The sequence below is a fragment of the Amphimedon queenslandica genome, unplaced genomic scaffold, assembly GCF_000090795.2.
Source record: "Amphimedon queenslandica unplaced genomic scaffold, v1.1 AMPQUscaffold_13290, whole genome shotgun sequence".
Taxonomy (NCBI): Eukaryota; Metazoa; Porifera; class Demospongiae; order Haplosclerida; family Niphatidae; genus Amphimedon; species Amphimedon queenslandica.
The window spans coordinates 127909-150712 of record NW_003546474.1 but is presented as its reverse complement, the minus strand read 5'-3'; the positions used below and the strand labels follow the sequence as shown (position 1 = coordinate 150712).

The 22804-nt window shown below is 36.0% G+C and overlaps 8 protein-coding genes across 10 annotated transcripts in view; 4 read left to right on the top strand and 4 right to left on the bottom strand.

Moving 5' to 3' along the window:
• The window catches only part of LOC109583647 (tyrosine-protein kinase Src42A-like), a 3536-nt gene extending 1117 nt beyond the window's left edge, over positions 1-2419 (bottom strand). Inside the window, exons 1-10 of the mRNA XM_019999073.1 lie at positions 2102-2419; positions 1411-2043; positions 1194-1298; positions 1073-1134; positions 898-963; positions 781-843; positions 547-698; positions 248-464; positions 120-187; positions 6-66 (exon numbers count right to left, since the gene is read on the bottom strand). Of these exons, the coding sequence (XP_019854632.1) occupies positions 6-66; positions 120-187; positions 248-464; positions 547-698; positions 781-843; positions 898-963; positions 1073-1134; positions 1194-1298; positions 1411-2043; positions 2102-2210 (1536 nt within the window). The 5' untranslated portion in view covers positions 2211-2419. The remainder of the gene's footprint in view (positions 1-5; positions 67-119; positions 188-247; positions 465-546; positions 699-780; positions 844-897; positions 964-1072; positions 1135-1193; positions 1299-1410; positions 2044-2101) is intronic.
• Positions 2420-3330: 911 nt separating this feature from the next.
• On the top strand, positions 3331-7161 carry LOC105313510 (probable E3 SUMO-protein ligase RNF212). 2 transcript variants are annotated; one of them, XM_019999085.1, is made up of 13 exons: positions 3331-3500; positions 3545-3609; positions 3663-3737; positions 3843-3899; positions 3956-4005; positions 4060-4093; positions 4226-4462; positions 4806-5186; positions 6040-6109; positions 6177-6228; positions 6460-6510; positions 6593-6664; positions 6955-7161. In XM_019999085.1, exons 1-13 carry the CDS (start codon positions 3359-3361, stop codon positions 7028-7030), a joined length of 1362 nt encoding a protein of 453 aa, XP_019854644.1. In that variant the 5' UTR covers positions 3331-3358; the 3' UTR covers positions 7031-7161. The 2 variants fall into 2 exon arrangements, with proteins under 2 accessions (XP_019854644.1, XP_019854643.1); XM_019999084.1 differs by having other exon boundaries at positions 6590-6664.
• A 31-nt stretch (positions 7162-7192) lies between these two features.
• LOC100640457 (nudC domain-containing protein 2-like) lies at positions 7193-11331 on the top strand. The gene is made up of 4 exons (XM_003388107.3): positions 7193-7403; positions 7450-7498; positions 10924-11075; positions 11150-11331. Exons 1-4 carry the CDS (start codon positions 7218-7220, stop codon positions 11228-11230), a joined length of 468 nt encoding a protein of 155 aa, XP_003388155.1. The 5' UTR covers positions 7193-7217; the 3' UTR covers positions 11231-11331.
• Positions 8256-9585, bottom strand: LOC109583652 (extracellular protease-like). Of its 2 annotated transcripts, XM_019999087.1 has the most exons (3): positions 9374-9580; positions 8626-9323; positions 8256-8579 (listed from the first exon to the last, which is right to left on the bottom strand). In XM_019999087.1, exons 1-3 carry the CDS (start codon positions 9427-9429, stop codon positions 8467-8469), a joined length of 867 nt encoding a protein of 288 aa, XP_019854646.1. In that variant the 5' UTR covers positions 9430-9580; the 3' UTR covers positions 8256-8466. The 2 variants fall into 2 exon arrangements, with proteins under 2 accessions (XP_019854646.1, XP_019854645.1); XM_019999086.1 differs by having other exon boundaries at positions 8256-9323; positions 9374-9585.
• A 49-nt stretch (positions 11332-11380) lies between the features above and the next one.
• Positions 11381-17064, top strand: LOC100640331 (LON peptidase N-terminal domain and RING finger protein 3-like). Its single transcript, XM_003388106.3, has 11 exons — positions 11381-12132; positions 12363-12481; positions 12848-12961; positions 13096-13289; positions 14387-14501; positions 14570-14605; positions 14712-14812; positions 15104-15274; positions 15851-16032; positions 16460-16536; positions 16631-17064. Exons 1-11 carry the CDS (start codon positions 11490-11492, stop codon positions 16826-16828), a joined length of 1950 nt encoding a protein of 649 aa, XP_003388154.1. The 5' UTR covers positions 11381-11489; the 3' UTR covers positions 16829-17064.
• On the bottom strand, positions 16893-18264 carry LOC100640205 (COMM domain-containing protein 5-like). The gene is made up of 7 exons (XM_019999088.1): positions 18034-18264; positions 17796-17968; positions 17722-17750; positions 17616-17666; positions 17447-17542; positions 17282-17357; positions 16893-17094 (listed from the first exon to the last, which is right to left on the bottom strand). The coding sequence occupies exons 1-7, from the start codon at positions 18191-18193 to the stop codon at positions 16996-16998; spliced, it is 684 nt and encodes a 227-aa protein (XP_019854647.1). The 5' UTR covers positions 18194-18264; the 3' UTR covers positions 16893-16995.
• Positions 18265-18305: 41 nt separating this feature from the next.
• LOC100639069 (40S ribosomal protein S3-like) lies at positions 18306-20803 on the top strand. Its single transcript, XM_003388099.3, has 5 exons — positions 18306-18383; positions 18558-18782; positions 18983-19077; positions 19680-19867; positions 20506-20803. Exons 1-5 carry the CDS (start codon positions 18357-18359, stop codon positions 20679-20681), a joined length of 711 nt encoding a protein of 236 aa, XP_003388147.1. The 5' UTR covers positions 18306-18356; the 3' UTR covers positions 20682-20803.
• Positions 20804-21586: 783 nt separating this feature from the next.
• Positions 21587-22795, bottom strand: LOC105313509 (extracellular protease-like). Its single transcript, XM_011406999.2, has 2 exons — positions 22707-22795; positions 21587-22656 (listed from the first exon to the last, which is right to left on the bottom strand). The coding sequence occupies exons 1-2, from the start codon at positions 22760-22762 to the stop codon at positions 21660-21662; spliced, it is 1053 nt and encodes a 350-aa protein (XP_011405301.2). The 5' UTR covers positions 22763-22795; the 3' UTR covers positions 21587-21659.
• Positions 22796-22804: the final 9 nt, after the last annotated feature.

Here is a 22804-nt window from a genome sequence, read left to right as displayed (position 1 = left end):
GAAGCAATTTGACGACAAGATGAGAGCAAAATAGAAGGAACTGATGATAATACTAACTCCCCAGGACTAAGAGAAGAGAGAGACAAGAGATATTAGTCCAACTATTGATATAAACTTACGATGGTTTAAATTTGTTAAGATACTCTTTCAAGTCACCTCCAGATATCAGTTCCAGTACTATCATTATCTATGTACAACATTTAATAATTATTAAAGAGTACAATCATTAGTAATACTACAGACTCACAGGATGTCCAATGGTGACCACTCCATGTAGTTTAACAACATTAGGATGATGAAACTGACCCATAGTGGCTGCCTCTTGTAGAAACTTTACTCTCTCATCCTCTGAAGTATTATCATTAAGTGTTTTAATAGCAACAGAGACTGATCCAGCAGTAGGTGTAGTCCATACTCCTTTATTAACTGTACCAAACTGTCCTGATCCTAAATAATCTGTTACTCTATTGGAGTGAGAATGTGTACATATTCATGAAGCCATACATGTTACTGTTGACATTATGTCTTCCTCTCTCTCTCTCTTACTTTATTTGGTGTCTTATAATTTCTCTGTATTTCCTATCAGATAATTGTTGGTATATACCATCAGTATTACTATCAGGTTCCCAGTACTCAGTATCTTCTATAAAGAATGCATTACTCCCAGTATGATCAAGTCTTGAATATGTGGAGGAATACTAAAAATAAAATTATGTGTGTTTTAGTATTCTGTATGCATCATTTGTATATAAACTATATCTAATATTATGTATTTTGTACCTGCTCATTCATCAATGTGGAATAAATGTCTTGTTGCTGTTTTCCTCCACCCAAATGTTCATTCTAAATTTCATTAGCACATTAAATTATTATCATTCATGATTACAGATAACATACAGCTGTAGGAACATAGAGTGCTTCTGCTAATAGATTATAAGTTTCATTTTCAATTTGATCAATAGTCTAAAACATAGTAGTGATTAACAAACTGATTTAGTTACAGCATGACATACAACATTAATTATGCATTCATTATTATTGGGTTTAATGTTTATTATTATTATTATTCTACTTTATGTTGTCTTTTCATAGTTATTGTTGGTTCTTCATAAAGCGCTGGCATTGGACTTACACCTGTATAAGGAATAAAATAACATTTATACAAATATATTTAAGCTAACTTATGACTATACCTGTAGCAGCTGCATAACGATCATTAGTAACTATTGTATCACTGTACACTGATTCTATTCCATTCATTACTGGCTTTGCCTCTTCATATAGAACTGGGCCCATATCTATAACAAAATGATGTAGTAATAGTGTTATAATGTAGTATGTAATGATTGCTGTTATTGATATCACTAGTGAATCTATAGTAATAGTAAAAGCTATAATGCATTGTATTACCTTGTGCTTGGTAGGTAGGATTAGACATGTTATTCAGTTCTGTCTTTTTCTCAGTTGAACGTGTATTCATTTGATAATTACCTCTTGATGATAGCTTTTGGTGTCGTCTTTTATACACTAATACACTCACTATTAATATTACTAGTATAGTAACTACCAGGAATATAAATACTGTACTAAGTACTGCTGCTAGTGTATTACTCCCTGTACTGCTTTGACCTTCAGTGGATAGTGTAACTGATGGATTACTGGTTGAACTATCAGTAACTGATGTACTACTGATGGTTGATACTATAGGAGGAGGAGTAGGACTGACTGTACCATCACTGATTGATGGAGTAGCACTAGTGGCAGGAAGAGTTGGAGGGAGAGTATTTGATGATTGAGAAGGTGTGTTTGTGATGTGAAGTGTATTGTTTATTGATTGAGTTTGTGTGGAGGACCTGGTCATCAAGGATGATGATGATGATGATGTAGACTGCAACAAGGTAGTGGGTGCTATGTTCATATGAGTAGTAGTTGTTGTTATTGTAGTAGCACCTGGAGTGTAAGAGTTTGTTATTTGTGTACGGATAATATCGGTAGTAATGATAGTAGTAGTAGAGGGAGTTCCTGGTATTGATGGACTTGGCCCTACATGGAACAACAAAGCCAATTATTAATTACTACTCAATGACAATACATTACTTACCTACTACAACTGATACCAGTGGATAGTCATTATGTTCCAATGGTATTAATCCATTACTGCTATCATCAAGCTTATAATTCAATGGTCCATTGTATTGTTGATAATACATTGGATTACTATTAGTGGTTACATTGATTACTAATATATCTCCATACTCTACTTCAGTATCACTTGTAAAGTTATATACATTACCATTACTTGATGTAGCAGCAGAAGCATCAACAGTTAGTGCATGAATCAGCTCAGAAGAACGTTTTAAATAAATGTTAGGATAATGTTTGCTTGTATCCTGATTCTGTGTAATACCAATTATCCATTTAGTAATAATACCATTACATGTGAACTGTATATCAGGAAAAGCTCTTGTATCATTGACTGGTATTACATTAGTAACTGATAGACTGTTTGGATTAAATAAACTGTCAATTGGAGGATAACTGCAACTGTTACCTATAAATACATTAAAATAATAAATACATTTCATTAATGACATACCTAATGTAATTGGATGTATTAGGATACTTGAGGTTTCTGTTGCTATTTCATCATCTTTATCTTTGTCAACCCTATTACTATCAATATCAGCTACTCTTCCAATTTGACCAGTTCCAGTTACTTTATAAAATCTAACAACACTTCTATCATCAGGAGGTTGATATACTCCTAGTCTGTAACCTTTGGTGCCACTACCTGTCCGCTCCCTAATATTCAAAGGAGTAGGTAGTGTAACACGATACAGTCCATTGGTAGTGAAATTGTGTCGAGATAATCTAAGTTCAACAGATACTCGGTCTCTATAATGCATTTTTGCTTCCCTCCATATCTCTATTCTAGGATATTCAGTCCTGTTACCAGTTTCAGTTCTAATGTCAACTCCAACTAATACTCCAGTCAGTGAACTCATGCAATTCTTACTGAATTCCTTATCTTCTTCAGTGATGATCCATCTTGTTTCTACTGATTCTGCTAGTCCTGCAGTAGTTGGTCCATTGTTGTTAGTACTGCCAGTTTTAGCCACCAGTAAACTTAGTTCCATAAATCCTTCAGTACTACAATCATTAGACTGTACTGTACTATTTAACAATAACAACAATAAAGAAAGGAGAGAGAGAGAGTTTGAAAGACACATCCTTGACTATTTTCTGTTTGCTTCCGATACATTAAAGCATTTCAGCCACACCTTTCAGCTTGCAGACTATTGCTCATTAAAATTCATAAATCAATAAAACCACACCCATCCAATTGCATTTTAATAAAATGGCGGGAGCAGGGCCAGCTGTAGTGAATGTTAAAGACTGGATCCATTGTAATCATTGCTATACCGAGCCTCCTAAGGATAGAAGGAACACTCAGTTCATTATAACGTCGTGTGGTCATCTTTTCTGTGGGAAATGTTATGGTATTGACATGAATCTATGAACGTTTGGATTTTTGTATTTTTAGGCAAGAGAGAGAAGTTTTGTCTGGTATGTAAGGCATCATGTAGTGTAGTTGATCTATCAAAACAAGTAAAAAATTAAGTATTATTAATTGATTGTTGTCTCTCTCTCTCCCTCTAAAGGTTCCACCAGATGTCATGATATATTTCCACACTCCTGAGTCCATTATACAGAGATTCATCTTCCAATTCGAACGAGTACATATGTATATGACTACATGTATGACCATATATGGGCAACTATTTAAACCACACCCAATCAATGCCACACCCACATGTATTTATTACATGTACTTTTATTAGGTATCTAAATTTCAAAGGGAGCAGAGGACTAGATTAGTAAAACATAAAATACAGAAGGTTAGTTATTAATTAACTATTATTTAATTAATTAACTATTAATTAACCATTATTAGTTGCGGGAGGTTGCTGAAAGAAAGGAGAGGGAGTTATTGTTAAATGAAAAGTAACTTATTGTGTATAATTAATTAATGAATTACTTAATTAATTTATTTTATAGGGAAAATGCTAGACTGAGACAAATTAAATTGAATGTAAGTATTAACTAGAACACTACCTTTCTCTTTTCATTTTAACCTCTCTCTCTCTCTCTCTCTCTCTCTCTCTCTCTCTCTCTCTCTCTCTCTCTCTCTCTCTCTCTCTCTCTCTCTCCCTTCCTCCCTTATTTGGAATCAAGATCTGTTTCCTTTCCTCCTTCATCATCAAACTCTACTACCTTACGTCCTCCTCCTTCAATACTAAGAACTGGGTATGGTCCCATACAGACTCCGCCTAGTTTCACGAGGCCACACCCATCGATGACCCTACCACCATCATGTGGTGCTCCTCCATCACTAGCAGATAGACCAGTGGGCCGAGTCAATACATTAACAACCTTTCCAATGAGAGGAACCAATACTCCAGTAAGGACATGTTGTAATTAAGTTTCTCAAATATCGGGCCAAAGTCCCTGTACATTGTACTTTTAATGTAATTATGTAAGGAAATACATATCACTTTATAAGGTAGAGTAGAATTTGCATTATGAGAGTAGGACTATCATTTTGTATTTTCATTTTGTATGGGTATAATCAGTTGTTTGGAATCCTTCTTGTCCTTGTTTCTGTTACTTTTTTGACGAGTTGGCACAGAGTGAATCCTACTCAATCTTTTTTTTTAATTTCTGTAGTACAGTGTCTTGTGTCAAAATTTACCAAAATGAAAAGGAGAGAATTCTCCAATTATTATCGTTATTATTATTAATAGGTTACTGTTTCATCAGATACAAGGTCATTTCAACCTCCTCCTCCTCCTGAACCAACTCATCCCTCACCAACTGGAGGAAGGAGAGTCACTCCAAAAGAAAGTGGGCGTGTCACTTCTAGACCACACCCACTCCAATCATCAATAAGGCGGTCGGGTAGCTCTGGGGAGAGTACCCCCTACATATCACCCTCCATTGTATCCTCTGCTGTTGCTAGGAGACCAACTGTTGCCATGACGCCGGCCGTCAATGACTCAGCAGTTTTATCCTGCATTAGAGCAAGGGCTCAGGAAAGGGGCGGGGCTATAGGTGGGGCCTCAAGAGGAGGAGGAGGTGAGAAGAGGAAACTTGAGACTGAATCAATGAGACCTCCCAGTGGAAAGGTATTACAGTTACATGTATATTGGATGTATAGTTACCGTATAGCGAGTATATTTCGTCTGGGAAAATGTTCGTTCTAAGCAGGATTAGAAATTTTTGTTCGTTTTATTTTCGTTCTGAGCAGCCATTTTGTACACATGGCATTGAGGAAACGCCCTTTTCATTTGGAAAATGTTCGTTCCACAAGGAATGAGAACGAAATTAAACTCGAACGGAATATACCCGCTATACAGTAGCTTGTACATGTTCAGAATTTTGGCATTTTCTTAAAATGGCCGTAACTTGAAAAATTGAAGTCGGAATCAGCTCAAACTTTCTACACAGCATAAGGACATCAATATGTATCAGAAAATGTAATAAAAATTTGGGGTGATTTCAGAGCCATTTTTTGGAAAAAACCATGGGCTATAGCCTTGGGTATTTTTCAGAATTTTGCCATTTTCTTAAAATGGCCGTAACTTGAAAAATTGAAGTTGGAATCAGTTCAAACTTTCTACATAGCATTAGGACATCAATATGTATTAGAAAATGTAATAAAAATTTGGGGTGATTTTGGAGCCATTTTTTGGAAAAAACCATGGGCTATAGCCTTGGGTATTTTTCAGAATTTTGGCGTTTTCTTAAAATGGCCATAACTTGAAAAATTGGAGTCGGAATCAGCTCAAACTTTCTACACAGCATAAGGGCATCAATATGTATTAGAAAATGTAATAAAAATTTGGGGTGATTTCGGACCTATTTTTTGGAAAAAACCATGGGCTATAGTTCATGTGTTTTATGAGAGGCTGGTACATGTGAATGAGAGGATTATTTGATGATAATTGTATAATTTATTGATGGTATTGTTACTTTTAGAGAGTATTAAATTCATTGATTCCTCCTGGAAGACTGAGTATAAGGACACCACCCATTAATGGGAAGATGGGTAATTAAATTTATTATTATTAATTTATTATTATTATTATTATTATTGTTGTTGTTGTTGTTTCAAGGTGTTATTCGTAGTTCAAGATTATTATCAAGTGCTTCTCCAAGACATGAAGAGTTAGTTCAGTACATGTACATGTAAATGATACTGTAATCAGTAACAGTCCATTGTAAAGAAGAGTGACATTAATCACCATGTGCTGTATGCAGGATAGTTTCTGTTATTTTTGTGCTCACTGAATTTAAACCACCTTTAATCCCATTCTATTCTACATGTATATAGACTATAACCACAATAGAGTACAGTGTATGGAATGTTCATTATAATGTATCTCTGTCTATTTGTAGTGCTCCAATGTCAGTTGCTCCTACTTCTAATCAAACCACGATCAATGAAAGGTTAATAAACACCAGTATTGTTTATTTATTTATTTATTTATTTATTTGTTTGTTTATTTATTTGTTTATTATATTCCAGAAGGCTATCAGCTCCTTTATCATTAAGTGCTTTTCAATCACAACTAGGAAGCAATGGAAGCTATTCACATCAACGGTAACTATAACATAATGTACTGCATGTTCATGTAAACTTGAAGTACATGTGCATATGTACAGTACTTCTACAATAGAGTGAGAGTTAATAGGTCAATTTGAGCTACAGTGAGACCTTTAATTTGATATAGGAATGTCTTTTGAACTAAAACTACCTCAGAATTTGATATTCTTTCTTTCTCTATAACTAAGCACTCATATGGTGTACTTTATTGTCTTAAAACTTTTGATGTATAAGTTAACTTTCCTCTCTCTCCCTTCCTCTCTCTCCCTTCCTCTCTCCCTCTTCAGTCCACCACTAGTAAAGATGTCTTCTCCCCGATATTCATTACACTCCAGTCCAATGATCAACTCCATTAGATTATAAATAATGAATAATGACAATAATAAATTACTATCAAACTATTGAACTGTTCTATATATGAGCTGAGCTCTATTAACTAATATCATTGCACTAATCACTTATTTCACTGAATATCAATTATCAAGATCACTTAATTAATTGATTGGACACGCCCATAAAGTTAATAAAGGTGCTAGTTATTAATGATAAAATGGCTCATTTTGACGAGAAGTCTGGTCTCGTTCCATGTGCTACCCCGTGGGGTTCCTGGTCCCAGACTATAGACGAGGTGTTCATTGAAGTGAACGTTAGGGAAGGGACCAGGAGCAAGGACATCAAATTTAATATAACACCTTCTAAATTGAGCCTGAGGGTCTCTGGAGAGCTTTTATTCGAGGTATTGTAACATAATGTTATTAATACTGATCACGTGACTTTTACAGGGCAAATTGGCGGGAAATATTGTTGCCGATGAGTCTGTGTGGACATTAGGTGAGAGGAATAGCAAAAAATAGTATAAGTTTGTATAGTACAGGGTATGTCATGGAAAATAGCTCAGGAGAGAATTCAGTACATTTTCTGATGCATATACATGTACTTATGCTGTGTAGAAAGTTTGAGCTGATTCCGATCAAAATTTCATTTTTTACAAATTTTAAAAGTTTCACTAAAATCAGAAAAAGTCCCTGTACTATTACTAATGCGGTAGCGTTACTAAGTAGGATTCACCCCAAAACAATATGGCTGCCATGACTTTTGCAGCCTTGCTATACCGGGAAAACGAGCTCCTATACTTACCAGAAAAGAGAAAGAGAGAGACAGATAACAGGAGGAGAGGGTAGTTAATCAGCACATACTAATGAAGCTGGAGAATTTAGAAGTACAAGTGGAGCAAAATGTCATAAGACATTGTACTTTGTGGCTGGTTTATGTAGATTTGAATTTTATGGACAAAACACAACAAAGATCTAATTATGAAGTTCAATCACAGCATCAATGCTGTTACCAAAAATAATGTTAAGCAAGAGCTTGACTCATGCTGGCTAATATCATGAACAGTGACATGATTCATATGTAAATGAATATGATATATCCTGTTAAAGTTTGAGGTCATCAATATCAGTGCATCAATGGTGCATTCTGTAAAGCTCGCAATGTCATGTACTGTACAAATTTTTGAAAATTATTATTTATTAAGCCAAGAAATCGAAAATGTGATAATTAATTACAATTATTTATTAAAGAAAAGTGCATGTCCTATAGTGTTGCATGAGTCCTAATCTTAAGTTCTTGGCTTTGATGAATGGTCTGATCCAGTTACTGAGATTCGCAGTAATGCCATCCGTAGCTATCAGCATTTTTAACTGCTTTATCAGGATTGGTTTTAGCTAAATCTTGACTTTGAGAGGAGCCATACACAACATCATCAGTGTAACCAAAAGCATGACTCCATTCATGAATCAATCCAAACTCCTTGGTGTAAGTACCAGGGCTTCCACAAGAAACAGGAAATGTATAAAAAAGATCACAAACATGAACCTTAGTGACACCTTTCCAGGTATAGCCATACATCCTAGGTGCACAATGTGAGCCACCATTCACATAAGTAACTGTTTTACCTGCCAATCCATCCCTTATTTTCTTATAGACATCCTTTACTTTTGTTTCCCTTGCTGATGTGAAAGCCCCAAACCATTTCACATACAGAGTATTATTACCAATATTTACTTTATCGATCCCACTGCAGAGCTTTTTGTGAGCATCAAGTGTTCCTTTGTTGTTTGCTGCAGTACCACCGACAAAGCTAGCACTGCTGCAGGATTCGATGTTAACAGTGTAGTCAACTTTATCTGTTTCCTCTGGGCCCCTTGGTTTTAGGAGAACACGAGTGTCCTCCAAATAGATGTGAATAGATTCCTGTACTGTTGATTCCATTATTAGGCCATTAGACAATTCACTCATCTCATCCACTGACAGATACTGTAAAGGTCTACTGTATTGTACAGTGTAGAGACCATCAGTATCAATGCTAAAGGCATCAGTGATTTGGACTGTTGTAGAAATACTCTCACCTGCCTTCAAGAGAACAAACTCATCCTTTGTAGGAGGAAGACGATGAACAAATGGTCCATCATATTCAATAGGACTACCAGCAACAGAGACAGTGATGAATCGAGAGATGAGTCCTTCAAGAGGTGTACCACGTTTCAGCAGATAAAGATTCTCATTTGCATCGTTGGTGAACTCAAAAGTGCAAGCAACTGCAGAAAGAGCTTTATTACAAGCCATGTCAAGAGAGACTGGCCAGCCATTAGCACTGCATGTACAAGAGAAAAGTAACATTGATTTGATAGTGTAGTAACATACCTGAGAGCACAGGTCAGGTAAGTAACCAGACAGAAGAGTGAGAGTAGAGTCTTCATGATTCCTTTCCTTGATAGACAGTATCCTTCTTCTTGTGAGATGATTTCTTGTTTTAGTGAGAAGTGATTGACTGCTGCTGGTCACCTCCTTATATACTATTAGGTACCTCATCAATATTCATTAGCAATTAAGCAAAAACTGACCAATCAGAGGCTAGCTGCATGACATGATTCCGGCACGAGACCTGAAGCTGTAGAATTGAATGGAGTATTGTCCAGTTGAGGTGTCAGTCCAAGTTATAGTGACTAGTTGGCTTTCCTATTACACATGACTACTATACTGTAGTACCTCAGTACAAGGATACACTGCACTGTAAACAACTTATATCTGAGTAATGAGCAGTAGCTGGTGATTGGGTCACATTGTAAACCCATGCATACACAGATGCACAGTGTATTTTAAAAGACATGCTGACTTGACTGTAAAGTAACGACATGTTTCATGTTTCTCAGTTTTCCTTCTTTTTCTTTTGTAGATTTTTATAAATGTGATCTGATCATCTACTTTTATAGAATACCTAGTTTCTAAAAATATTGAAGATTCTGTTACTAAAATTTGACCAATAAACAAAGCCTTCTCCTTGTCAATACCAGAAGTAAAGCAAGTATAATTTTGATGCAACTGAAGCTGTGAAAATGAATGGAATACTCACAACTTGGCATTGTACTTTGGCTGCTAACAAACTGCCTGAATAAATCTGCTACTAGTAATCACAGGACTGCATCCGTTATACTTGCATGGCCTAGTTAGAAATTGTCTGTATACTCACAACTTGGCATTGTGCTTTGGCTGCTAACAAACTGCCTAATAGACCTACTATCTACTAGTAATCACAGGACACTTGGCCTAGTTAGCACTGCTGTGGACAATATGTATTTGTGTATAACTCATAGCTAAATTATAGTAATTATAATTAGCCTTAGCATAAGAGGCAAGGTACATATAACATAATAGGAGAAAATAATAGTATAAATTTTTATAAGCATATGACAGTCTCACTTCATAACATAGCCAAAATTAATATTAGCCCATAATATATTCAATTAACAAGCTGCAAATTATTATTAAAAGAGATCTAGAGAGAGCCTCTGTGCTTCCTTAACCTCTCTCAGGGATAGAGAGAATAAGGAGTGAGAACAAATGAGAGAAGTATACATACACCAAAGCACGTGGCACTTGCTACAGTATAAGAGGAGGCTCTTCATTATTATTTACTATCATGATCAGTAGCAATGCCAGTATACTATACACATACATACTGATAAGTCACTCCTCTTACTTGTCCTGGCTTTCATTACTTTTTGACGAATTGAAACAAACTGAATGCTACTCAATATTTTTTTTAATTTTTAAAAATACATTTAGTACCGTGACTTTGGCCAAACTTTGCCAAAAATGAAAAGGAGGGAATTCTTCATTTTTATTACAATCTTCATTACATTTAAAAAATATATTTACCTGGCCATATCCTTATCATTATTATTATCATACAGAGGACAGGAAGTTGATCAGACTGGTCCTAGTTAAGTCAGGTAGAGAAGCCTCCAACTGCTGGCAGTCTTTGCTAATAGGACAGTATGAGTGTGACCCACTGGTGTTCAATGAAATGGAGAAGAAACTGACACTGGAAAGATTTCAAAGAGAAGTAAGTACAAGAAGTCAGTAGTACATTAAAAGTACATGTACATAATCATTGGTATTATTATTAATTTTTACTAGAATCCTGGATTTGACTTTAGTGGTGCTGATATCAGTGGTAATTATCATAAAGGAGGCCCACAATTAACTGCAGATGATTAATCTTTAACATACTTTTCTATGATATCTATTCAAATTTTTATCATTGTGTGATGTTATACCGTAAAAGTTCTATTTACATAAAATAATTATTTTCTACTAAATCAGTTAATTAGATCACTACTATATGGGCGGGGCTATGTAAAAATAGGCGGAGCTTACTCTTATATAACAAAAATAATCTTCTCTTTCCTTAAAGTTTCTTTGCAAAAGACAGAGCTCGAGATAGGTAGAGAGAGGGTCACAAAAGTCTCCTGCTAGTATGTCTATAGCGGCCCCTTCGTCTCCTTATCAAGCAGTCATTAATTCTGAAGGAACTTCACTCAGACACCGCCCGCAGGCCACCTCGAGCAGACAGACTCCACTACCGAGCCTCGTTCCTTCTCAAAAACCTTGCCAGTACTTAAAAGCCCGCGGAGCCAATATCCTACAGAAGCTACTAGCAATGGCGACCTGTAGCAGTCACAGCAAGAGCATGGTGGTTAAGATGAAAGAAGAGCTATCGAGAATGTTACCACTAACAGATACCAGCACTCCATCGGACTCATCTCCCTCCTCAACCTCTCTCCCTCTCTCTCTCCTTTCCTGCTCAACTTGTCAGGGTCATATGATTAAACCAGTTTGTCTCCCTTGTGGCCACTCCCATTGCCTGTCTTGTACCCAGAGAATGGCCGACACTCAAAAGCAAACTATTACTTGTTCCCGTTGCCAAGAGGCTCACCCTCGGGTTCCGATGGGGTTTGAGTCGTCACGACAGCCGACGTTTATCTTGCAGACTGTTTTGTTCAAGCATTGTCCGGCAGAGATGAGTCTTTGCTGCGAAGAGAGAGAGAGAGGGAATCAATTCGCTCAATCTAATAACTTTGAAACTGCCCTAGTTCATTATAACAGGGCACTACAGACTGGTAAGGAGAGAGAGAGGGAGGAAGAGAGAGAGGAGGGGGGGAGAGAGATGGTATAGTACACATGTGTCCTGTCACACTCCACACATGTGCTTATGCTAATTAGTTGACATGTGGTGGCTGACCACTCTACATCATTAGCTGCACATCAATTATTACATTTACTATGTACATGTACATCATGAGTAATGACCTATTCTTTCTCTTCCCCCCTCTCTCTCTCTTTCTCTCAGGTTTTGCTGATCATAGGGTGTATAGTAACATGTCACGGGCTTATCTTGCTCTGGGTAGCACTGAAGAAGCTTTATTAAATGCTGAACACTGTTGCATACTGCACCCATACTGGCCCAAGGTAAAGGAAAGGAAGGGATGAGCTAATAAGGAAGTACATTTTTAGCAGTACACATTATAAAGCCATGGACTTGTGCTTGTGTTGTTCAATATGTACATGTACTTATCATGTCTGCCTATAATGTTTACATGTTCTGTGGTCAGTAAAGGTTATGGACTTGTACTCATTTACTGATTAGGAGAGGGAGGGCGGGCGGATGATCATGATCAGGCAGCTGCTCATGATCAGTGATGAGAACATGACTGGCCATCCTGTTTAATGATCTTTTATTTAATTAATAGTATTTTCGGTAATAATCATACAAGTGTCCCACTTATTCATAATATGACCCCTTCACCCACGTCCCTCCCTCTCTCTCCCCCTTAGGGTCATTACAGAAGAGGCAGAGCTCATTCTGAGATGAAGAAACACAAAGAAGCTACTTCAGCCTATCTCCTGTCACTGTATTTAGGAGGAGGAGAACTCCAATGTGTCTGCCAAGTAAGGACATGTAATTGTATTATTAAGAAATGAATATAATAATTATATTGAGAATGTAATGCACTTTCACTTCACTTATAACTGACGTTACTAATGAATTAATTAATTGAAATTATTATTATTATTATTGTTAGGCACTAGATAACTTACTCTCGGCTAATAAATACAGCACTGCTGATACCCAGGTACTGATGGAGTCCATCCTCTCTCTCACTGTCCAGTCGTTTAAAGAATACAATAGACTAGCGTCCAGTAGACCACCAGTGTCCCTACCGCTGGGGGACAACGGAGTGGACATTGGAGAGTTTGACTGTGTCCTGTGTGCCGGGTAAGAGTGGGCGGGACAGGGGGAGGGGCTTGAGCTTGATGTGGAGTTCAATTGTGTCTAATGATTATTAGCAAAGGATATATACATTGTATTTAATGTCAGCTGCTGCTGCTGCAGCTGTCATCAATGTTGAGTGACTTTCACTTAAACTATAACCTGTCCTGTAGTAGCCTCTAGTGATCAGCTGTAGTGGTTATTAGTAGTTATTAATAGTTATTAGTGGTTATTAGTGGTTATTGCATAATGTTGCATAATCACCAAACATAGGAAGCATGACCCAGTAGTGTTACTGTATCAGTACAGTAATGACTCTACTGTACATTAATGAATTCTATAAATTCCTTTGCTATAGTAGTCATTTCAGTGAGTTATACTCAGTTGTGTATGTTATAGTCCAGTACATTATACCGTATAGCCGGAACATTTGGTTGAGAATTAAATTTGGCGGATCAAAATAAAACCGCCAATATTATAACCGTCAATAATAATTGCAATTTTATGGGCAGGTTCATTATACTAAAAATGGCAGTATTTCTCACTATTTCAGTCACAAAGTCAAGACTGGGCAAAGACTGCCAAGGAGCAGCTTGAAGAAGAGCTGAGTGTGCTTAAAGAAAAGACAAGATAGTAAACCGCCAAATTAAGTGACCGCCAATATCAAAACCATCAAAGTTTTAGACCACCAAATTTTCTAGCTATACTGTAGTCCAGTACATTATAGTGCAGTGAGTGTTTGTGTGCCAATGTGTCTATGCTAGTACTAATAGTGTGTAATTGTTTATGGAAAACACAATGGTGTATCTATTCATTGCTAATTTGAGAAAATGAATAACAAAATGAAATGAATAGAACTGCCAGTTAGCATAATTAGAACCTCTTTATAATGAGGACACCTTTATAATGAGAATAACAATGTCACTTTTATAATGAGGACATTTTGTAATGTCCCAATTGGTACAAGCCTATACAAAAGTACCTCTGAAATGAGGACACCTCTGTATTAAGGACAGGTCCTTAATACAGAGACCTATACATGTTAGTACTATTTTATTATTTAAAGTATTAATTATCAAGTATTATTATTTATTATTCTTTAGTTTGTTGTTTCAGCCAGTGACAGTTCCTTGTGGTCATTCGTTCTGTCGTGATTGTTTGGCTCGTCTCTTTGACCATTCACCATATTGTCCTGTCTGCAGGGCTTCACTGGGAGAGGTACATCTGCTTGTATATATCAATATTTATTATTATTATTTATTATTTATTTGTTTGTTTATTTTTAGATGTTTATACAGCATACACAATCATCAGGACAAATGGTAATTAATTAATTTTTCATTATTATTATCATTATTAATTATTAATTTATTATTATTATTATTATTATCATTATTAATTATTAATTTATTATTATTATTATTGTAGTGTATTGACGTTACTTTGGAGTCCATTATTCAACATTTATTTTCGACACTTTACGAAGAAAAGAAATCAGTCTTTGTAGCAGAGAGAATAAGGCTATCAAAGTAACCACACCCACTGACCCGCCCCTTTTACCTGACACTAATACATGTACATGTACTAGACTCTTTTGTGGCCCAAAATTATTGTGAATTTTGCAATTTATTAAAAATTTATGAAAAAAGCATCCGTAAAATTTAATTCAATACGGTCCAATATGGCCAAAAGGCAGAAAAATTGTGACAATTAAAACAGCAAAATGGATTGTTGGATGAAATTTTTGGGCCATGAAAGCATCTTGCTATGTTGTATACATAGTATATGTCATTTTCTCCTGTCTCCCCCTCTCATAACAGGATTGGTATTACTGAAGACGAGCCTCTCCCGATATTCGTGTGTACGATGACCTTCCCAGCCATGACCTGCCCCTTGCATATTTTTGAACCAAAGTACAGACTCATGATGAGACGCTGCATTGAGACCAACAGTCGGAGGTTTGGGATGTGTACCCCTTTAGACAGAGAATGGTGAGTTATGAAAAAGATGGAGTCATGTAGTTATAATAGGAGGGAATATTCTATAGAAGGAAGTTTTAGAGGTAGTTTAATTTGGCGAATTCGGCATTTTGATAGACATTTGCAAAAAGAAAAATCCATCATTTTCAGCCATTATGCGCATGCTCAATGACACGTGGCCACAAACTCACCAAAATTCATCAATACCCAAAATTTAGCAACTCACCAAATTTAACTCTCTCCAAAATTTCCTGCTATAAGGAATTGCTTTTAAGGAGTAATATTTAGCTTTAATTCCATTAATTAGAATAAAACCACAGTATTTTTCTGTTTTTGTTTTTTAACAAATAATTCTCATTGTTTGATAATTGTTATATCATTATTTTAATTGCTGCATGAAATACACTGGAGGAATTTTAATTTAACTATTTGTGAATTATTTGTCGAATTAAATCACCAAAAAATTAGCCAAATTATGAAACAATTTAAATATCACCAACAATTATATTTTATTATTTAAATAAATTTTATTATTATTAATTTTTATAATTATTTTATTAATTTATAATAATTATTATTATTTTATAGTAATACCTATGTTGATTATGGTACAGTGTTATTCATCAGTTCATTGGAGTACACTCCTGATGGGCGGAGTCTCGTTACCACAGTCGGAGAGAGAAGGTTTAGGGTAATAGAGAGGAGCACTAGGGATGGGTACGCTGTTGCTAGGATACAGTTCCTTAGCGACGAGGTGGACCCAGATCAAGGTGAGATAATATAAATTTTTTAATTAATTATTATTTTGAGATCATTGCTATTATTTTTTTAAGGCTATAGCCCATGGTTTTTTCCAAAAAATGGGTCCAAAATCACCCCAAATTTTTATTACATTTTCTGATACATATTGATGTTCTTATGCTGTGTAGAAAGTTTGAGGTGATTCTGACTTCAATTTTTCGAGTTATGGCCATTTCAAGAAAATGCCAAAATTCTGGAAAATTCCCAAGGCTATAGCCCATGGTTTTTTTCCAAAAAATGGCTGCGAAATCACCCTGAATTTTTATTAAATTTTCTGATACATATTAATGCCCTTATGCTGTGTAGAAAGTTTGAGGTGATTCCGACTTCAATTTTTCAAGTTACGGCCATTTCAAAAACAATTAAATGTTCTTATGATTATTGTCTTTCATTTAGAATCACTTGATGCCCTCCAGGTTGAAGTGTATGAGCATTGCAACAAGTGGCTACAAGCACTGCCTCTTTTCACAAGAGTACGTTATTATTATTATTAACAATAATAATATTTATTAACAATAATAATATTATTATTATTATTATTATTATTATTATTTTATTTTCTTCCAGTTAATGATACTCCAAGCTATGACCACATGTCCTCCAAACATTAATGATCCTCCTACTTCTCACGATGGTCCCCTTTGGGTCTGGTGGTTCGTTAATGCCATGCCCGTGACTGTACGAAGCAAGCTAGAGTTTCTGCAGTGTACCTCATTGAGGGAGCGGCTGAGACTACTCAAGGAAATATTGCCACTCCCATCTTAATTAACTAGTGGTTAATTAACTAGTTGTTAATTAATCACTAGTTAATTAACTGATCTGTATATTATTGAGTTGTTGTCCATATTTATGTGTTTTGTGTTATTATTTATTTATCATAATTGCTGCATCATTAATTAATAATATATAATAATTATTATTATTCTTGTTTTTCAGTCTCGTTTAATGATATTTCTTTTCTCCATTTCTTCCATTTCTTTGAGTACAAAAGCAACACTGTATCTTAGCTCATGAAACCGGCTGGCTGATACCTAATAATAATAATAATCCTTTACAATAGAGATATGAACATGTATTCTAGCCAGCAAAGAAATAACCTTTAAATTTGTTAGCTTCTTCATGACCATACATGGTCTTTGGAGCGGCTTTAAAGCTTCCAATTTTGATTGAAATCAGCTCAAACTTTCTACTCAACATAAGTACATGTAGAAAAGTTACCTCAAAAGTTTTAATGTTTCCGTTTGATAGTTTCATTTCCATCAGAACTGAAGGCTCCAGGACCCGATTGAGTGAACTGAAAAAAATAAAATTCCAATTCAATTTTTAACTTGTAATATTACAAGTGATGAGAAGAGGTTCTGACCAACCCCCTCTCCTCCTAACCTGTTTGATATGGTAACATCAACTCTCCATTTCAGGGACTCAAGTTGAGGGAATCTAACCATCTTCTCTTTTAAAGATTCTTTGATTCTCTGACTTCTACACAGAAAAATGTAGAATTTGAGGTGAAAATTGCCAAATTTCTAAAATAAAATAATATGTTATTTTGTACCTTTTCCCAAACACTAAGCTGCTAATATCTGTAATAACTTCTGCAGGAATCCTATTATTAATTAATTGATCATTAATTAATTAAGTCAATTAAGGTATTGCATTACTTAATCTGAGCCAAATCATCCTTGAAATTCTAAAATAAAATAAATAAATAAATTAAGTAATAATCCAGGCCTACCTCTTGTTTCAGGTTAGGATGACGTATAGCTAGTTTTATTAAAAGAGCCAGTCCAGAGTAGATGATCCTGTTAGTCTCTTCAGTTGATTTAGGAGTAGAGAGAGAGAGGAAGGACTCAGAGAGAGAAGAATCACCAGTAGAAGAAGAAGAAGCCTCTAACGACTGACTCACAACTAATAAGGAGGGAAAAAGAGCAGGTTTATAAAGATTGGGTAGATCTACTAGTTAATAAATATACATTTCAGTATCTTTTTGACAGTGGCAGCATCACTGCCTTTCATGGCCTTGAACATCAGTTTCACTTCGTCTGGTATTCTGGCGCCATAGAATGGGGTCCTCTCAGCTGCTAATGATCCACTACCGCCGCCAGAACTGGGTCTAACCTGTACGAAACTCATAATTCCTCTTCTTTCTTGATTTCTTTAATTTCACTTTCTTGCTGCAGTGAGACTGAGCCACACCCATAAAGCAACTAGAAAACCACGCCCATTAATTAATTGATTTGTTCACGCATGCTCATTCCAGCTTCCCTCGTGTAGTCCCTTTCTTTTGGTTAACAATATGTCTACCCTGAGCAAAAAAAGAAAGGTGAGTTGTATCTGTATTAATCTTGAAAACGGTCTCCATGTATAGGAAACTATATCTTTTAAAAAACATATTAAATCTTTATTGTTTAGTATTATCATTGTTTGTAAATGAATTCCCACTGTCCGCAGCTAATTACTGTATCATCTGTCCTTTCTTTCTCTCTCTCTTCCTCAGTTTGTCGCTGATGGTGTTTTTAAAGCTGAATTAAACGCTTTCCTTTCCAAAGAGTTGGCCGAAGATGGCTACAGTGGTGTGGAGGTCCGTGTGACGCCCACTAGAACAGAAATTATAATTCTGGCCACGAGGACACAAAATGTGTTGGGAGAGAAAGGACGTAGGATACGTGAGCTGACGGCTGTTGTCCAGAAGAGGTTTAGCTTTCCCGAAGGAACTGTTGAAGTGAGAAGACTGCTTTTAATAGCGTACATTGAGATATTGATAAAACGCTGAATAATAATTAAAGTGACATCACTGACGTGTAAATTAATGAGTTCAATAATAATGAGCTGATGCCAATGACCCAATATCTTTAAAATGCTACAAAGTAGCCATATTTATCAGGTAATTACCAGCCTCTTTTCCCTCCCTCCCTCCATTAGTTGTATGCGGAGAAGGTTGCTGCTAGGGGGCTCTGTGCCATAGCCCAGTGTGAGTCATTGAGGTATAAACTGATTGGAGGACTAGCCGTTAGGAGGTGAGGACCAAATACAAGAATTGTGTTGTTATTATCATTATGATAAAGCCACTCAAATTGAAGGTTTTTCATTTAAAAATGTGAGAATTTTCTTCTTGCCTTTTTGACAAAAGTCCCTGTACTATAGTACAGGGACTTTGGCCCGATTTTGGAGCAACTTTAAGAATTAGTAAAAAATCCAGTTTTGATAAGAATCAGCTCAAACTTTCTACACAACATAAGTACATGTATATGCATCTAAAAATGTAATAAAAATGGAGAATTCACACCTTTTTATTTCTGGCGAAATTTGGTCAAAATCCCTGTACTATAGTACAGGGACTTGAGCTCGATTTTGGAGCAACTTTAAGAATTAGTAAAAAATCTAATTTTGATTGGAATCAGCTCAAACTTTCTACGCAACATAAGTACATGTATATGCATCTAAAAATGTAATAAAAATGGAGAATTGACACCTTTTTATTTTTGGCAAAATTTGGCCCATTACCGTACTATCTATAGTATAAGGACTTTTGTCCCATTTTAAAGCAACTTCAACAATTATGTAAAAATCCACTAGGACCACTACTGTTAACGTATTACTATTTTTACTATTATCCTAGAGCTTGTTATGGCGTGTTGAGGTTCATAATGGAGTCTGGAGCTAAAGGATGCACTGTAATAGTCTCTGGTAAGCTGAGGGGGCAGAGGGCAAAGAGTATGAAGTTCACTGATGGTCTCATGATTCATGCTGGCAACCCAACCAGACACTACATTGATAATGCAGTGACACACGTTCACCTCAGACAAGGTAAATATAATGAATGATGATGATGTATGTAATTTGTATGATTTCTGTATTTCACCCAATAAATGAGTCTCAAAACTAGCTTTTGTGTATACACGTACATGTCATGTAAAGAATATGGCCTAACTTAGCTTATTCTGTTGCTGCTGATTTCTGTTGATGAAAGAATTAAGTCTGGTTTAAGTTTTCCACAAAAGGCAACACAGAATCCAAATTTGACCATTTTTGTGCCAACTTCATAGCACTAATAGATTGGCTCACACAATTTATACTACGTTTACACTACATAAGTGGGCCAAACTGTGCTGAGCCAGGCTGAGCTGGCCCTGCTGTACTAACCATGCTGGCCTGGTTTGGTTCAGCTCACTTCAGCTCAGTTTGGTTACTGTCTACACCATCAAATGAAACTGTGCTGGCCCATTAAACAGGGCTGGCTCAGTTAAAGAAGCTAGTGTAAAAGTATAACACTTGTATGTGAACTGTGAACCTTACCTGGCCCTAAACTGCAATAATGACTCCATTTTTATTTTATTTCATGACAAAAATGTGACATATTCTACAAGTAACAGGCTCCAGTGTTGCTGTGTCTTTCATTGATTCTCCTCTCTCCCTCCTCTCCCTCTCTCCCTATCTATTAAAAGGTGTACTAGGTATCAAAGTACAGATCATGCTTCCCCATGACCCCACTGGTAAGATGGGGCCTCGTAAGCCTCTCCCTGATCAAGTCAGTGTGGCTGAGCCAAAAGAAGAGACCCATCATGCAGAGGCTTACTCGGAGCAGAAAGGAACGAAACCTGATTTTACAGCTGCACCATAACTAGTAGAGAGGAGATAGGGAGTGTGGTTTGAAGGTGTGTACTTGATTCGCACACTAATGATATTAATTGTTAATCAATTGAATAAATAAATTATTTGATATAATTTAATGGTTGATACTTACATTTGGTACAAATGTGATTAGGTTTTCACTAATGCAGGCTTGTTCATTTGCTCTACCATTGTCTGTTGTTTTTCTGCTCACTTTAAATTCACCAAATTTTAAAGCAACTCCATTAAAAATTAGCCCAGGTAAATATTAATTTATGAGCAAGTTTCATAGAAAAATTTTTCAAAGATTGTCTACTGTAGTTATATTATGATTGATGATTATGAATTCTACTTTCATTGCTGATCAGTTCATTGATCTATGCAGTGGTGGCCAAATTCTTACAATTGGCAATTAAAACTAGATTCACGACATGAACAAAAGGTCTACTCTTTGTATAACCTATATGACTGTATACTTAGAATTTCAACAGCTGAAGTGTCTTCCAAGTTAGTTCATCTATGATACATGCTGTATGAAGTACACTGGTAATACTGTTTGTTCTTTTCCCTCATTGTAAACCAATTTGTATTGGGATATTTTCAGCCTGAACTTATTTTCAAAGAATAGTGCTGTGTCAGTATAGTATGCCTCCTTTATAAGCTGTTCAACTTGTTCTCAGTATAGAGGCTATCCTGTGTTCATTAGATTGAAAACATTAACTTTTCTCTGTCTTTTAATTCATGTTAATTGTTGATTATGCAAATTTGTAATTTCAGCAAGCATCTTTAACAATTGATACTCTACTTTGTTCACTTTGTTCTTGAAAATTTATGACATTTTATTATTAAAGCCAAGAATAATATTAATTAATCAAAAAATGTAACATTTACATGTAAGCAAAAAGGCCTAAAGCAGCAAAAATAAACTGTGCATGTCCTATAGTGTTGCATGAGTCCTAAAGTTCTTGGCTTTTAGCTGATGAGCTCCTTACTGCAGATCACAATAGTAATACAGGTAAGTATCAGCATTCCTGACAGCATCATCTGGCTTACTCTTGGCTAAATTCTTGCAATTGGACCGACCGTAAACAACATCATCACGTTGGCCATAAGGATGAGACCATTCGTGAAGCAGTGTACCTTCCTTGCTCTCACCAGTCTTACTGCAATATGTTGGATCCCTGTAATATATGGTACAGAGGTACACAGTAGTACCAGTCATGTATGTGTAGGCATAAGAATTGGAGCGGCAAAGTGGACCATTATTGTAGTAAATGCAATTTTTGCTTGTTATATCATCTCTTATATCCTGGTACACACCTTTAACTGTGTTAGCCCTGCTAGATGTGTATGCACCAAACCATGTACGATATACATTATTGTTACCAACTCCATCTTTAGCTTTACCACATCCAGAGCAGAGCCTCTTATGAGCATCTAGTGTTTGACTGTTGTTAACATCACCATTTTTAAAAGTAGCACTGCCGCAGGCTTCAAGGTGGACAGTGTATTCAATTTCTGCATCACCTTCCTCCTTTGGTTTCAAGAGAAGAGAAGTGTCTTCCAAATGAATGTGAACAGATTTACGTACAACCGATTCCCTGAGCTGATCAAGAGACATTGCACTCATCTCATTCACTGACAGATACTGTAAAGGTCTACTGTATTGTACAGTGTAGAGACCATCAGTATCAATGCTAAAGGCATCAGTGATTTGGACTGAGGCAGAAATACTCTCACCTGCCTTCAAGAGAACAAACTCATCCTTTGTAGGAGGGAGACTATACATGATGATTCCTTCATATTGTAATGGATGACCATCAAGAGAGACAGAGACAAATTGAGATCTGAGTCCTTCAAGAGGAGTGTTACGTTTGAGTAGATAAAGATCCTCATTTGCATTGTTGGTAAACTCAAAAGAGCAAGCAACTGCAGAAAGAGCTTTATTACAAGCCATGTCAAGAGAGACTGGCCAGCCATTAGCACTGCATGTACAAGAGAAAAGTAACATTGATTTGATAGTGTAGTAACATACCTGAGAGCACAGGTGAGGTAAGTAACCAGACAGAAGAGTGAGAGTAGAGTCTTCATGATTCCTTTCCTTGATAGAGAGTATTCCTTCCTCTTGTGAGA